The sequence below is a fragment of the Echeneis naucrates genome, chromosome 23, assembly GCF_900963305.1.
Source record: "Echeneis naucrates chromosome 23, fEcheNa1.1, whole genome shotgun sequence".
Classification (NCBI taxonomy): Eukaryota; Metazoa; Chordata; class Actinopteri; order Carangiformes; family Echeneidae; genus Echeneis; species Echeneis naucrates.
Genome location: NC_042533.1, coordinates 11,722,812 through 11,739,455, shown reverse-complemented (window position 1 = coordinate 11,739,455; position 16,644 = coordinate 11,722,812). Strand labels below are relative to the sequence as shown.

The following is a 16,644-nucleotide window of genomic DNA, read 5'->3' as shown; positions in this document are numbered from 1 at the left end:
GTAAGTGCCTTGGAGGAAGAAGTTTGTTTCCTCTTCCCTCCGCCCATCCCAGCTTTACAGGTGAGATGACAATAAAGTACTCAGATGTTCACTGCAGCAGTGTGCTAGAGAAGAGGTTGAAGTGGAATGGAGGTGGGGGGGAGGTTGAATGGAGCAGAGGAGTATTTGCAGCGTGTAGAAGGGCTCGAGCGATGAAGAAGAAATGCGTGACTTGGTGGAGGAAGGCGTTGAAAGGAGGAGAGAAGCGGAGAGGGGGAGTGAGCGACAGAGAGATGAATGGGGAGCAGCAGGGGTTGTAGCAGGACAGGGCTTCCTGCCAGAGCACTCCCCTGACTCCCTGCACAGAAACGGAGAGACATGAAGAGGAGGCGGAGAGGGCAAAGACAAGATTCAGAAGAGAGGGGAGGGAAAGCAAGCTGGGAGTGAGGCAAGTAAGACAAAAACATAGAAAAGAAAGTCAGAGCAGGAAGCGTGACGGAGTCAGAAATAAGGTCTCAAAGTCTCTGGGCCAGTGTAGGGGAGAGTTTGATTTCCCTGCTCATCTCCAAGCATGCCAATCAAACTGCCAGAAGAGGCAGCAACATTTGGACTGGATGGTGGCTTGGTGACTGTGGACGGACACCGAACAAATCACATTTGCTTGGGTTTGGACTCAAGCAAATCCATATGACGGTGGAATGCGCTAAATACTGTATGGCATCGTATTCCACTTTACTACCATAGGTAATCTTCAAATGCTGCTTCCCCCTTGACCGAGCAACCTGTAGCTGCAACCAAAAAAAAAAAAAAAGAAATCAAATGAGCACCCACTGGCTGACCACGGCAACCTCAGTGTAAACGTCTAGATCCTGCATTCACACTCAGGATGTGAACATTCGACTTGTTAGATGGAGACTCAACACACGGGCCATCGTGCCAAATTGATGATGACTATGAGGTTAGCTGGCTACACAAATCTCAAGTCAAGTCAAGCTGTCATTGCAATACTGAGAATAGTTATTACACTTTGCAGATTTTCCCCGTCTTGCAGGAATAGTGTGCAGGGAGAGCACTGCTAGATGAAGCATTGACCGATAAGGAGCATAAGCCTGTGTGACTGAGTAAAGTTTGACGAACAATTTTGCAGTTAACCTTTGTTTATGCCTCCAAAAAAAGTTCATTAGAGCTTGTCTGAGAGTCTGACTAGTGTTAATTGCCTTATCCTATTGTTATCTTTATTGATGTTGCCATGTCCCGAGATCTCCACAACTGCCATTAAACGGATTGAAAGAAGATTTCATTTGTAAAGAGTAGTTTTTACTTTAATTAGACAACAGCCACAAGTTTCACTTTAGCCTCGGGGAATTTTGTTTACAGAGTTACCACCAGCAACATCATATACCACGTTATAACAAAGCTGATTAACTTTTTTCAACTGTTGAAAGTAACTGAAAAAGTGAAACTTTTGTATAGTGCCTCTGGTTTATAAAGACGAGCGAGCAGACATAAGGTTTGATACCAGATTCCATTAGCTTCCCTAACTTAGAAAAATTTGTTCTGCCAGTCTGGAATGGGACTGAAAATGTGAGTAGCTTTTTAAAGTCAATCTAAATATGCACATTTTAGGAAGATTTCCAGTTTCCATCAACTACTGTTGTGCAAATAGAGCAAATGGATGGAGTCTTGCCTATATACAAACGTGAACGCACACACACATGCACAAACACACACACACAGCGTAATGAATTCCAGACTGTTGCCCAGTATTAACAGGCTCTGTCATTAAGACCAGATGGAGTTCATTTCTTGTATCATGATAAGAAACGAGTATGGCAGATGCACAGAAACACACTTCTCACCCAGACGATTACACACAAATTCAGCTCATGCCTGTTCTCTCAAATGGACTCCTTCCCTCACTCAGAGTGCAGACCCAAAAGAAATGAAGAGAGTTTGGGAACATAAGCAGCCTTCCATCCTCTCAACGTCTGAAATAAGAAATTTTGCCTGCAGTGTATTCCAAGGCGTTATCTTAAGCGAAACAGTCATACATATAATTTTTGTCGCAAAGGTTTAAACACTCCTTCCTGAGGGTAAATGTTCAGAACAGCTCACAGCTCGGCTCCTTTGCAGCCTTAGTCCGTCTAACCAAACTAAGACAAAAACAAATGTGCACAGCTGTTCTGTAAGGTCTGTAAAGTCTGTTTCTCCCCGGTCTGTTTAATAGTCAGACAATCTCTATGAAATTGATGGTAGCTTTTATTTATCTCTAGTTAGCTTACATCATTTACGTCAATAGCGAAATAACTCACCACAGCTGGGTTCGTGTAGACTCAGCAAAAGGATGCTGCTGCCATATTTGTCTGTGCAGGCGTTTCAAGATAAAAGCACCTGTCTCATAGCAATCTGTTAATAACCATTAGAACCTCGCATGCACTGCGTTATCAGACACACACTTTATTTAAGATAGCCATCCTCTATGACGTCACCAATGAGTTTCCTAAAGGAGTTCACAGCCTCTGTACGGGTTCCTCAACAGTCGAGCCTTTATTTTCTTCCATCTGTGGAACATAACAGACTTTTATTAGAGCCAAGTTTTTTTTACCTATATTTGATCAGTTAATCCAAGAAACTAAGCATTTCCTGAAACCATTTCAAATCAAAAGCTTTCTAGCATTTCAGTCGGTGGAAACCCTTAATTCTTAAGTGTAGAATACTATACACAGTCAAGCCATGAACTGGGTTCATGCCCTATCAATATGCAATGATGGCAACAGAGCAGGCTGTAAAAGCTTAGTCACCAGTAACTTAGTGATGTCTGTCAGTCAGTCAGAGCCATTACAAACTACATTGCTGGTCTCTTTGTTGCAGTCCAGCTTTTAACCAATGTATGGATTTATAGAAAGTAATCTGCCTTAAGCATCACTTTCAGCCCTGAGCCATAACAGGTTTGAAGGTGAGATGATAAAAACAAAGCCACTGGATTACATCACTTCTCTCTGTTTGTGCCTTGGCTGCATAAAGAGCTGCAGGTGTATGTATCTGTTTTTACTGAGCCACATTCGCTCAGCATCCAGCAGCGCATAGTGCAACTTTGTTGGACGCAGCAGTTCTTACAGTGGCCCTGCAATTCAATACACAAGCAGACAGAGTATATGGAGAACATATGTGATGTCAAATCCATGAAGATCTTTGAATTTACTCGTGTTTTCTATATTCGCGTGCGTTTCCTTGAGTCAGAGTGCATAGAGCTGTCAGGGCCGATGTAAGTTGGTCTGGTTTCTTGGCTCACATTATTTATGGGAGTTTTTATTTTTGAGTCATTATTCAGTTTGCTGAATTCTTATGTTATGCAGCTCCACAATCAGTAATGAGATGTCCCCGTCTCTGATTAGACTCTCAATGCTTTTCTTGTTTTAATCATTTGGAATAGAGAAACATTTAGTTTGACCCTTGGGGCTGTTTGTATCACAAGTTGTGTCTCACCTTTTTTTTCTCCAGTTGTTTGTATTGCAGAAAAATTCTGGCTGAAACTCAGCAGAACCAGGGTCACTGTGACAGTTTCCACCGTATTCCTTGTCTAAGATGGCCGATCTGGCAGTAAGTCAGCCAGTCCATATCCAGTGAATGGGGCTCCTGTTTCAGAGCTGAAAAGCCTCCATTCATCCATAGCTGATCTCGTCTTTCTGCTGTTAGAATTGCTGGCCATATGTGTATTCTGTCAGCCACATGTGTGCCATGTTGCATGGGCACTCACACACACATTCACACACAAATAAAGATGTCTCAGGGTGGATTTCGATCAAGGCCAGGACAGACTAGACTACACAACACTTTCCAGAAGGTGCCTTGGGTGACAGTCTGCCTGCAAAAAGTCACACATGCTCAATGTGTATTTGGGTGTGTTTAACCGAGCTGTACTTTTACACTTCCTCTCTCCTTGTGCTGGGGTTTGGACGCAGCAGCAGCTGCAGCTGAGCTCAGATTCCATATGAATTATGTAATTGGCCAAAATTAGAGAATGATAGGTGGAGGGAGAGAAAGAGAAGGATAAGGGTGATAGAGTGAGAGGAAGTGATAATTTTCATTTTTATTTATTTATTTCTTTCTTTTTTACGCCTCCTCTCTCCGTGGAGCCTTTTGCAACACTAATAATCAGGCTTATGAGATTTAATCAGCTGAATCAGATTCAAAGAGTAATTTTATTTTATTTTATTGCTCTTATGTCAGAATCTGAATCTGAATTCTTTTTGTCATTATACCAGGTTCATCATATCTTTTCAGGTAAACTCACTGCAGTGGCTCTTTAAACTTCCTAAACAGAATCTAATCGTGTTCAAATCAATATATGTAATATAAATGCTTCATATAGTCACAGTTTCACACTGAACTTTATAATTTGCTTCCATGTACCATAGGAATATACTATCATTTATATATTTTCTATTGCTCCATTATGTGCTGTGTCTCTTCTATTTCAATTATATAATCATGCAGCATATACACTGCTTTACTTATTACTTATCTTCTTATCTTCACAGCTCTGAGTTTCTGAATTCTTCCTGTTAAGTTACTTGAGGTGAATATTATTTTGACTTTCTGTTCACACACATGGGCTGTTTGAGAATGGGACTTGGCTTGGCAGCCTGATGCCATTCCAGCAACACAACAGGGGAAAACTGAGAAAACCTCACCTTTGTGCTAATGTCCGCTGAAGCAGTGCTTGGGTCAACCAGACAAGAGCCAGTGGTGTTCATTTTAATTCTCACAGAAATTTCAAGCGCAGAGTTGTTTAATAGACTGCTCCGCTTGAGGAGTGGGGAATGCTTCCAGCACAAATACAGGACTGCAAGGCTATTCTCTACCCTGAAAACAAACTGTTCAACAGGAAATGAACAATTTCCTTGTGTGTAGCACAGCCACTCTGTAAGAACACAACAGTCCAGTCTAAGAAGAGTGTGTCAGTTATGAGCCCAAGAGACGCCAGAGATGGACTCCTACTGTGCATCTGAAAGCAGGGTATCTGCAACGGTAGTTTTGTGACCAAATCCTTGCTCAGCAGGAAGTACCAGCATTGCTGCCAAACGCTCAACATAGATCCAGTTTATATATAGTTTTCCTGTTGTGCTGCTCTCAGTAAATTACTCTTCCTGGTTAGTAACTAAAGAACTTTCCCTTGACCTTAGATTGTCCAGGCTGACAGCTTCGACACAATAGAAGCAACAGGAACTCTCATGAATACCAGATGTATATACAGAAAGCTGTGATCAGATGTCATAGTCCAGTTAAACAATCCAGACTGCTGCTCACTGCTGCACAAAGAACAATCAGTTAGAGTCGAAGTCCTTACTGCTTTGCATTCTTCCTGGTCCCATATTATATGACTGAAAACCAGCTTTTAGTATGTGAGGGGACTCTTAACTGGCTTAATCACAGTTCAGGGATGATATCACAGCTCTATCTCTATTGTGGCTGCCGAGACAGTTGTGCAGTTGTGCAGTTGTGCATATACGACCAGCTTGGATGGTGAGTGCAGTGATGACTTATGACGGACAGCGTGATGGTGCGATGGGGTCAGGAGGTTGACAGTAGGAAGGAAAAGAAAGGAAAAGCAGGGAAAGGTCACAGACAAATGGGAGATGAAGTAGAGGAGGAGTGATGAGGAGCAAAGGGGCAGGGCATGTGATCAGTTAATATGATTGCGTGTGTTGTAACAAAGTACACAGAGAGATTCCATTTCCTCTTTTCCAGAGAGGAATCTGTTTACTGTTGCTCACATTCCAAACATTATTATTCAGTGTATGTGTGTGTGTGTTTGTGTGTTGAGGGAGAAAGAGAAGCTTCATACTGATATTTTATTCATGCAGTATGACACAAATCCAACCCCCCCATCCAACTCGTCCTTTCATCTTGCACCTTTTCACCTCTCCTTCAATATCTTTTCATCCCTCACTTCCTCCTTTCATCTCTCTCCATCCAGGCCCCTCAAAGTATTTGTGGGTGACTAAACAACTCACTGCTCAGACCATCCTTCATCTCAGTTATTCCAAGAGGGTTAAGCCTCTGGTATGTGTACGTGTGTGTGTGTGTGTGTGTGTGTGTGTGTGTGTGTGTGTGTGTGTGTGTGTGTGTGTGTGTGTTTGTGTATGAACATGCTGTGTGGATAAATGTTGTTTGAAACCAACACTGTGGGGACATTTGGGCTGGTTCTTACAACATTAAAGGGCTATGTGAGGGTTGATACTTGGTTTCAGTGTTGAGGTCAGAATCAGAGTCGTGTCGGGGAAAGCTGAAAGTTGGCATTAAACACTTAGTTGTGGTGATTAAGGTTATAGTAAGGGGCTACAGATTGCTGAAGTGTGTCCTTGCAACAATCGAAAGACCCTTGTGTGTAAAACCCACATTTCTTTTCCACAACCCTGCAGCTGCTTCCAATAGAAGTCCCTGAGAAACACACCCTTTCTTCTGTATGTACTAAGCAGCATTTGACTTTGATTCTGTCTTTAAAGGGACAGTCTGACCTCAAACGTTTAAATACATTTGAAAATTCTGTGGTGACTATGCGATTTGCATTTTTTTACTTCATATTAATGCTTTGTGGTTGCTTTTCTGGATTTTTCTGGAGGAATAGCCAAAGGTTGGTGATGTATTTCCTGACATGAAACTAGTTTTGGCAGCACTATATAAACATCAGTTTAGTTTAAAGTTGAATTACAGGTGAACAACCTGGATTAAATTTTAATGTAAAGCAATAATAAAAGCATATTGAATTTCATGCAAGTATTAGGCTTCCTGCTTCATCTGCTGGTAGAGCTTTGGGAGGAATCACTGGTCAAAACTGGTGAGAGCATGAAGGATGTGTTAAGACACTAAACACTTTTTGAAGGTTCCGTTTGTCCAGGGTTTATGCTGCTGGGGTCGGAGGCCTTATGAATATCTGTTTCCTGGATGTGGACAAATTAGCACAAAATTTGGCTTCAGTTGTAAAAATGGGATCGGAACCATATGAGGCTTTCTGGAAATTGCTTTAGGTACAGCACAATTATTTTGTAATTCAATGTGATATGGGAGAAAGCAGCTGAAAAAAACTTTTTTTAGGATAAACATATCATTGGCTCTTGTTCAAGTGCATGCACAAATGGTTCTACAGATCTGGCTTCTTTTTTTATATTGAATGCACAGCATTTGTCTGTTTGGGTGATTCCAATGATATATGGATGTATGTAAACAATTAGGATCATAAAAACGAATATTGTACTGGAAAATATGTTGTATATGATTTGTCTAAAGAGCAAGGAGCTTTATGGTGTTTTCACCAGATTTCCTTGGCCAGATCGTCAGTCTGGAATGAGAAAATCTGATTTGTTCAGCACTCGGTTTAAATGAAAAGAAAATGAGCTCCACTTTGTTTTCTGCTGTTCCTTTTTACTTTAAAGTGTGCTAGACATTTGTTGTTTGTGAATATGGATGATTCACAGAGATGAAACATTTAGATTTGATTCTAAGTAAGAGATGAGAATAAAAGCCCTTTAGACTCATATTTTCAAGGAGCAGTTCATTTAGATTGTTCTCCATATGAGTGTCTTAATTGTAAAAATACATTGCTTTTGTTTCCACTGTAACTTTATTTTTGTTTTGTTTTTCTGCACATGCACTACCAGAAGAGGCATATTTTTTGAAAACAGCAGTGTTCAGGAGAGGTGGTAGCATACATTCGTCTGCTGATTTCAGACAATCCTCCTGTCTCCACTCCTCTTGTCTGCAGAGTCCTTGGGCAAAACACTGAACCCCAAGTTGCTCCCGGTGGGAGAAACATCCTTTTATGGCAGCCGTCTGTGAGTGTGTATGTGTGTGTGTGTGTGTGTGTATGTGAAGGTGACTTGCCTTGCAAAGTGCTTTAAGTGGTCGATAAAACTAAAGTTGTAAATAAATGTAGTCCTTTTACCATTAAATCCCATGTGGGATGGGTCAGTTTTTTGGCACGACACAGGAATAAAGCTGAATACAGTGTCCACTGCCTGACTCATCTCTGCAGTAAGGATTTGAGAGACGCTTATATCTGTATATAACAGTGACACTTTAATCTGCAGCAGTGAACAAAGACCACCGATAATTTAATAATCTACATGTAAAAATCAATATAAGAGGGGGTGTTATCAGTCTGAAGTTAAACTGAAATCTTTTAAGGTATCATAAGCAATACTCCACCTTTTATAAAAATAAAATCAATGTTATATATATATATATATCCTATGTAGCTAATGTTAGTTTGTGTTAACTGTTTCTGAGATGGCTGCAATCGTAACAATTACATTTCTTAATTTGCTGCCTGATTAAATTTTGTATATATATATATGGGGTAGGATATTTTTGCACTGAGAAACAGAAATTTGGTGATCCTATGTAGCTAATGTTAGCACTTTACCCGCTGAGTCACTATTACACTCTTGCTCACTCAGTGTTGTGTTGTTGCTTTCAAGAAAAGAGGCTTGTAAGTTTGTGTTAACTGTTTCTGAGATGGCTGCAATCGTAACAATTACATTTCTTAATTTGCTGCCTGATTAAATTTAGTTTTAGTCCTTTGGTTTTTCTTAGCTGGAGTCAACACCAAATAAAGCCATTTAAATCTCATGTTTAGAAGGTAATTTTGATTTTAAATGCTTGGACGGAGCAGTTGCCATGGTGACAGATGTCTGTCATGAGGTTGGTGGAAAAGGTACCTTTCACCTGTTCACACACACAGTGCAAGTATCCCTCTGCTCTGCAGCGATACCGCCACACTCCCTTCAGTAAATCCAGGTATCATTTCCACACCGGTGCTGTTTGAACAAAGCTGCTGTTGAAACACTCACAGCAAACACTCTGTGCTCACTGCTCACCCTGTGGGTTTAGATTAAGAGGGTAATATGACAGATAACAGCGTTATTTCTTAAGTGAACAACTGACATTAGATTTAATCCTTTTTTGGTCCAGTAAGATGAAATTCATTTTTTTTTCTAGACTTCTTTTCATTGGGGTGAGGGAATTGGATGAACAGTCAGAACTGGCAATAATGAGCTGTCTTGGAACCTCAGCAGTAAATATGTCAGTGTACATAGAGTCATGGAACAACACAACACTTTCTGGCATTGGTAGTCTGTTTGTGTAGCCACTGGAATTAAAGTAATATGATCATTTTCAGTCCCTGCCTACAAAGAAACTGCACTAACCAAATTAAAGCATTGACAATGCCAGTTCTTGTTCCTTAGAAATTAATTATCAGGTCTGATAATTAATGAAGAGCAAAAGTCAAATCAAACACGAAAGATTTATATATCAATTTCTTGGCAAACTCAATTTGTCTTGAACAACTCCCTAGTTGTGTTTTGAATAAACACAGCAGCATCTGTCCTCCTCGCTGTGTAAAACCTTGTGTGTGATCCGCCCTGCTGAGCCTCGACAGAACCTTGAATGAAACAACAGAAACAAGGCATTAGATTACAGACTTTACAGTTGGACGTCTTGTCAATGAAAGGATTTGAGCATTCAAGCCAGGCCTAATTTGATCCTGCTGTAATTTAATATGTCTCCTCTGCTCTTTTGTTCCTGCTCACTCCTTCCATCTTTGTGCCAGTTGTGTGTGTTTGCGTAGATGTGCGAGCTGGTCACGAGACATCACATGAAAGTTCACCCCCACCCCCGCTCCTCCCTCTCTCTTCTCCTTGTTCTTCTCCTGTTCCTTCCCCCATCGTCCCCTACACCCCCTCCCAGCTCAGCCTGCTCTTTATCAGTGTCTGCTGGACATGTTTACTGCTGCTCTGCCAGGCCATGGCTGACTGCCGCTCCAATACACACACACAAAGAACCACCAACGGGAACTGTGGCTGATACTGTAGATCAACTTTATGGAGAAACATTGCCAATTTTAAGACGATATACAACACACACCGTCCATTACTCTCCAGACAGGATGCTAACAGTTTTGTGCACCTTTGCCAACACTCTGCAATACATCCTGAAACGTTCTTGCCCTTACGGTGGCCATTAGAGCAAACGGCCAGAGCTGAACAGCAATCGGCTGACTGGGTATAAACTGTCTTGATTATTCCTGCGGCTCAGGCCTGTCAAGTTGGTGTTTTACAGCAGCCTGTTGCAGCCAGGCCTGAAATGGCCAGAAACACTTAATAAGCATGCTGATGTAAATCATGCATCAAGTTAGGAAAGAATGGGTTGCAACTGTGGCTGTTACTTTTTTCTCATTTTTGGCTTTTAATTTATAACTGGAAAAACAGTCACTCAACTGCTTTAGTTACACAATCATTAACATTGGCTTAGATCCTATTAAACGACTTCAAAGTAGACTGCTGTCCAAACAGCGGCTCTCTCACATCAAGGGCCCTGAAACTGGCATATATTAAACTCAGAGCCCCATCTAATACGATTTTAGCTTTGAGGTGTTTTATCACAGAAAGCGTTCAAAGCCCACAAACAAAGTATTCATACATTATATCATAAAAATAGGACCCCACTTTGAGAGCCACTGTTCCGAAGCTTAGCCAAATGGATTTGAAATCTCTCATTGTGAATTTTTGAAGCCCCGGAGAGCAGCTCTGTTCTTTCAGTGACGAGGACGCCTTGTATTAAATGTGTTGGCAAAAATACAAATAGAATGCAATGTCAGTAAGTTTAGGATCAATGCTGTCCATCACAACGCCACAGCGGCACTGCCCGCACAGCTCTGAGGTCAGTTCACCACATTAGGACAATGAATGCAAGGTCTAAACAATTTCTGAACGGAGACCTTGAAACGCCAAGGTCCACACAATGGTTGTCCCCAGAGAATAAACCCTAACCACTCGAATCATAAATGAGCTCAAATATCAAACAAAGGAAACTGCACAAAAATCTGTTTCAAAAGTTAAGGGGGAATTATAGTAACCACTAATAAGCAGCGCTCAAACATAAGGCGGGACATGTAGGTCTGAATCATAGTCTGATGAGTGCATGAATGTGTGAAAGTGTAAAAGATAAAAATGATATCTCTAGTCCTCTAGATTATGTGCCAGGAGAAGTAAATGATGATGTGAGACCATTACACTGACACACCTCTTCCTCTCTGTCAGCCTCCTAATCCCCTTGATGGTCCATTGAATGCCAACATCAGATTAAAAATGTTAGGCTTTTAGTGAAATGCCTCTGCAGCTGATAGTGGGATTGACCCCAGTTTTTGATTATCTCCTGAATTTTTGTCTGGCACAACCAGAAGGTCAGTGTGTAAAATCATCAGATTGCCCCTGGGTTTTAGAAGAAGTCTCCTCTGGTATGTTAACTGCTGTTTGTGTTGCAGTCCTAACACACCCACTAGATATATTCAAAGGCTGTTGCAAGATGTTAGACACTTCTGGCAGGACATATTGCAACAGATTATTGCAAGAAAGTGTGAAGGTGTGGGAAATGTAGGAGGTTGCTGCCTTTTTCCTCACTTTTCATAGCACCTTTATCAGATGCTATAAGAATTGTTGGCTAGGTTACGGTCATGTCTGTTCTCTCCCAGTTTCTATCGGGGTTCATGCTCAGCTTTAGAGAAAACCTCTCAAACAGCACACATGCCTTCATACTTCACTCTTGGCTGTGATAATGGGCAGTTCTCTGAGCCATAATCACTGTAATTCTCCTCTCAGGTTTTGGTATAAACAAACATTTCTCCACCGATTCCACAGAGAATGGGATGTGCTGCAAGTAACTCTGCAGCTCCCTGTCGTGTCAACACTTAATGGGCTCCATGTGGACATCCAGCAGCGTTTCCTCACTGGGGGTGTCCAACAAACAAGCCGTCTATAAAATCTGTGTGTGTGTGTTGCAGGTGTCTGGTATCGTGGGCAGGGCTGATGTGTTGGCCTGTTTGCTGTTCTTGCTGACGTTCCTCTCCTATATTAGGTAAGATTCTGTGCCACCCACACACCTTCTATGCTTTCATAAACACACATACACACAAGCGCGCACATGTAAAAGACATTAGCCTGCCTGACTTTAGCTGGATACTAGTAACAGGAATATTTATAAGCCTGTGGCATTCATGCTCATTGTGTCTTCACTAATTCATACTAACTGAGACTTTGTGGGATGTTAGTACAGATTTTAATTATTTTGTAAATTAATAAAAGGTTAGGTTAATTTATTATTGTAATATATACTTATATACTCCTTGCTTAATTATTGATGAGTGTCTGTGCCTGAGGACATTTATGTGTTCCCAACCATCGCACACAACAGAAAGTAACCATTGTGTGACAGCCATCATTGGATTTACTGTCATGTCTGTTCTTCACCTCATATATTTGAATAACATACCTCTTTGGTGTGTGATCTGCAGCTCCACATTGTGAATGCAAATAGTTCTGCGTAACATACAATCCACCATGTCCTCTGTGGGAAATAATCTTAGCTGTCACCGGTGCCCAATAATCAGTGGTCAGTGTGATAGACGGGGGCTGGCCTCCTTCCAGCACCCACAACACGTGTGACAATGCTGCTCGCTGCTTTGATTAACTTTTCAATGTTTCGCATTTAAATCAACTAAGATGAGTACAGTGGTCAGAAATAAATAGTGATGGGGAATAATTCACTGCATATTAAAATCGTCAAAGTCTTCCAAATAATGTTCCCACTTTATCCTAACAGTTGACCACTTATGAGTCCTAACCTGCCATACTTATTTTTAGCAGTGTCACTGTGCACCCAGAGCTCAGTAAAAAAAAAAAAAAAAAAGGTGAGTACAATGTAATTATTACAGAGAACACAGTCAATCCAGAAGTGTGGATGTAAGACCTTAGTTGATCGAATGTCAGATACCAGTGGAGACTGTGCAAAACGAGTAAGATGTTATTTACTGTGTGGAATGTGTGTCAACAGCCATGACCGCAGCTTTTCTAGCAATAACTTTCATGCTCCTCAGTCAGCACTCTGGCCGTAATTGCACACAGTTACTGTTTAAAACTAATGAGGAGTATGAAATGACAGATCAATATCAAGCTTATTTGCTCTTGTCAGAAAATTGTTAATCAGTATTTAGCAAAATAAATTGCCAGACATTTGTATTGTTCATAAAAAGGACTTGGGAATATTAAAATGTAAAGCTGAGTCTGTCCCAGAAAAGCATGATTAGAATAGTGATTAATAAGAATATATAGGTCATTATTCCTCTCTGATTTGGTTGAAGCCATTATCGTGTTTCTGTCGTTCTAAAAGTTGTTCCTTTCTTCTTCCTCCTCGGTCTCTTAGGGGTGTGGGGGTGTCTGTCTCCGAAGACTCTGTTCCCTCCACTGTCTCAGCGTGGTCTTTGTTCACCAGTTTGATGCTGGGCACCTGTGCCATGCTGGTGAAGGAGACGGGCATCACCGTGTTCGGAGTGTGCGCGCTCTACGACGCCCTGGTGCTCTGCCGCAAGCCTCTCATCTAGTAAGCACACGGGGTTTTGGCCTTGTTTATGTTTTGTTTGTGTTTTTTCTTATCTTGATTTATGTGGAGACGGCGCTCTGAGCATGCACATGGTTTTTCAGCAAAGCTCTGCTGTATTTTCACACAGCTTAAGTCATCTGCACCTAGGTGCATGTCACTGAAGCCAGACAGTTTGTTTTGGAGGCATTTTTTTTTTCTTTCACCACACAAACATAAACAGCAGGGATGATAAGGATGCTGTGTGTATTTTCAAGGTATTGTGGGTATTTGCGCATGTGATGTCACGATATGGAAATGACTTTTTCTCATCTGCTATGAGAATGAGAGCCAAATGTCACATTTAAATCATTGCCAAAACTGGACTAATTCAAAACCTGTGTTTAGATGACGAAGGTAAAAGGAGGTGTTTAACCAAAAACATCTGGTCACGTGCAGTTTGAATTTATTGGGCTTTTTTCATCTTCTTCCATTTCCTTTCATCTAAAAAACTGGTATTTGGACCTGGTTTTAGGGAAGTGAGACTTGACGTGACTGCTGCTTTGATGAGCTTTGAGACCTGACCTGAGACTTGTTCAAAAGGGTTGTAAAATGCTGGGAAATCAGCAGGTATTTGAGGGTTCTCCGGTTCTCTCTTCTCACGAGTGCACTTGAGCTTTCATTACATTGTGATTCACTGCTCCTACTGAAAATGACAATAAATGAACTAGAGGTCCATAGTTCTGCAGACCATGCTAAGAAAAGACACCAAAATGCAAGATGCTTTGTAATATATATGCAATGTCTTTGGAAACTTTAATTTAAGCAGCTTAGTATCTGCTAATAGACTTGCTGGTATTATAGAGTTAGACTGACTAAAAATACCTGCCCTGTTCATGGAATGTGGTCTGGATCACAGAACAGCACTGAGATCTTACAGTGCCCAAGTATCAGATTGGGGTGTTTCGTTCATGGGAAGGTCCCTAATGCGGTAAATCGACCATCCTTCCTGTGTGCGCCTGTGTGACTACAAACAGATGCCATTATCCATGTCCCACTTTCTAGTCGTACTCTAGTGCTGCTGTTTCTCCATCACAGGCTCAGTCCTTTTAAAAGAAGCCTGCAGTGATAATGGATAGATGCCTGGCGAGCAGTGAGTTTCAGCTAAAACACACTCTATTTCAGCAGAGACCAACTGCACTCTCTTCCTGTTTTTAATGGACCATTCCAATGTTTTGTATGCTTTAGCCGATTAGCTACAAATGGTATACATTTTACATTACTGCAGATGATTTACCAAAGAACACCATCAGCTTTCAGAGTGATTTCTCCTTTAGTTTCAGTTCATTTCAGGACACCAGGAAAAGAAACCTGAAGACGCTTGAAACTTGCAGATAAATACTCCATCAAAGAGATGTCCTGGGGCCCCTTCTCTTTATCACTCACCTCCTTCCCCTTGGCCACATTTTCTGTAAATTCAACATTCATTTCCACTGCCTCGCAGATGACACCAGGCTCCACTTCCTCCCTTCTCCCTCACCTCATGCATATCTGAAATAAAATCCTGTTTCACCTCAAATTTCATAAAATTAAACAGCAGCAAAACTGAATTCCTCCTCATTGACACCAAATCCAGACTATGTAAAGCTGAAACCATCTCCTCACCATTGACAACGTCTTAGTTTCCTCCTCTCTTCAGGTCAAGAGCCTTGGTATCATCCTTGACAGCACACTATCTTCCCAATCCCACATCAATAAGATTACCCGGCCTTACACCCATCTACGCAACATTAATTCCTCTCTCACCTCCCAGACTGCCTCCATCCTTGTCCACAGCCTTGTGACCCCCTGGATTGACTACTGCAACTCTCTTCTCTTTGGCCTCCCTCAAAGGTCCCTCCATAAACTGCAGCTGGTTGAGAACTCTGCTACCCGTATCATCACCAAAACCCCCTCTTAGTCAAGCAACATGTAGAATTTAAACTCCTCCTGTGCGCTTTCAAGACCTCGCCGTATTTCACCAACCTTCTTCACATCACCACTCCAGCCCTTTCTCTTTGATCGTCTTCCTCCATCCACCTCAGTGTCCCCTCTGCCTTCCTCAGCACCCCTGGAACTCTCTGACTCTCTCTCCTTCTTCAAATCCAAACTCAAAACTCACCTGTTTAAGATTGCTCGACTCATGTTTTATGTTCTATTAAACTCTACATTGTTTCTTTTATGAATTTTAATTTTATTTATTGTTGTCTCATTTCATTTCATTTATTCTCTCAGATTACACTTCAAACTACTGAACCTTAACTGAGGTTATACATATTTTTCACCCTCTGTGGGTGAAAAATGAGGCAAACATTGCTAAAGATTTCTGTTTCTCAGACCACTTGAGTCTGGTCACGTTAAAATGTCAACTTTATGGCAGAAATAAACATGTTTACAGCCCGGGACAAAAACAGCTTTGGTGTTTATAGCTAATTATCTCCCTCATGACAACTGTACAGGGGTGAATTTTTATCACATTAATCATTTTTTCAGTGCTAAAAGCATAAATGAGGGCGTGCTGTCTTTGAAGCATGTGCTTGCCAAAGACCATATGCGCTCCATATGCACCCCATGTCTTTTTTTTTTTTGGAGGGAGGTGGGGGGTTATTGTGTTTTTTTGGTTTTTTTTTTCTTTCTTTTTTTTTTTCCTGGGTCTAAATTATGTGCTCAGTCTGCTGCAGGCATTTCCATGGGTTGTGTGACAGGTGTCCAATGAAGTGATTGTCTGCAGTTTGGAAAAGCAATGCGCAAATGATATTCTTTGCCTCCATGTAGCTGCAGCAGTTATTGTAACTGTAAATTTCCCCATCTTCACCCGTCCATTTTATGTCCATGGGGCATGTGCTGCACATGTAAACACTGGATTATAAACAGACCTACTGTATGTTTGCGTGTCTGCTATGTGTACGCACACTTTGTTCTTGGTGAACAAACCCTGAAACCTTCAGATGTTGACTCACTAACATTTCCTCCTTGTAACAACCCTGGTGATCTGGAGCAGTAGTCATGTAATAAAAATTTAATTTATCAACTGTAATATCTAGCGTGTGATGTGAGTGCACTATTATATACATTCCTTGAAAATCTCACTCTCACTTCTTGGGCTAGGGTTAAGAATGTGTCCTACAGCTGAAACAGCATAATAAAATCTAATTTAATCTGACCAATTGCAATCGGGCACTGCTGCTGCCTGGAACCATGCTGTTTTGTATG

The 16,644-nt window shown here is 41.3% G+C and overlaps 1 protein-coding gene across 1 annotated transcript in view; it reads left to right on the top strand.

The window, feature by feature from the left end:
- The window catches only part of tmtc1 (transmembrane O-mannosyltransferase targeting cadherins 1), a 105,208-nt gene that overhangs the window by 21,009 nt on the left and 67,555 nt on the right, over positions 1–16,644 (top strand). The window contains exons 3-4 of the mRNA XM_029495390.1: positions 11,822–11,895; positions 13,240–13,416. Coding sequence (XP_029351250.1) covers positions 11,822–11,895; positions 13,240–13,416 — 251 coding nt within the window. The remainder of the gene's footprint in view (positions 1–11,821; positions 11,896–13,239; positions 13,417–16,644) is intronic.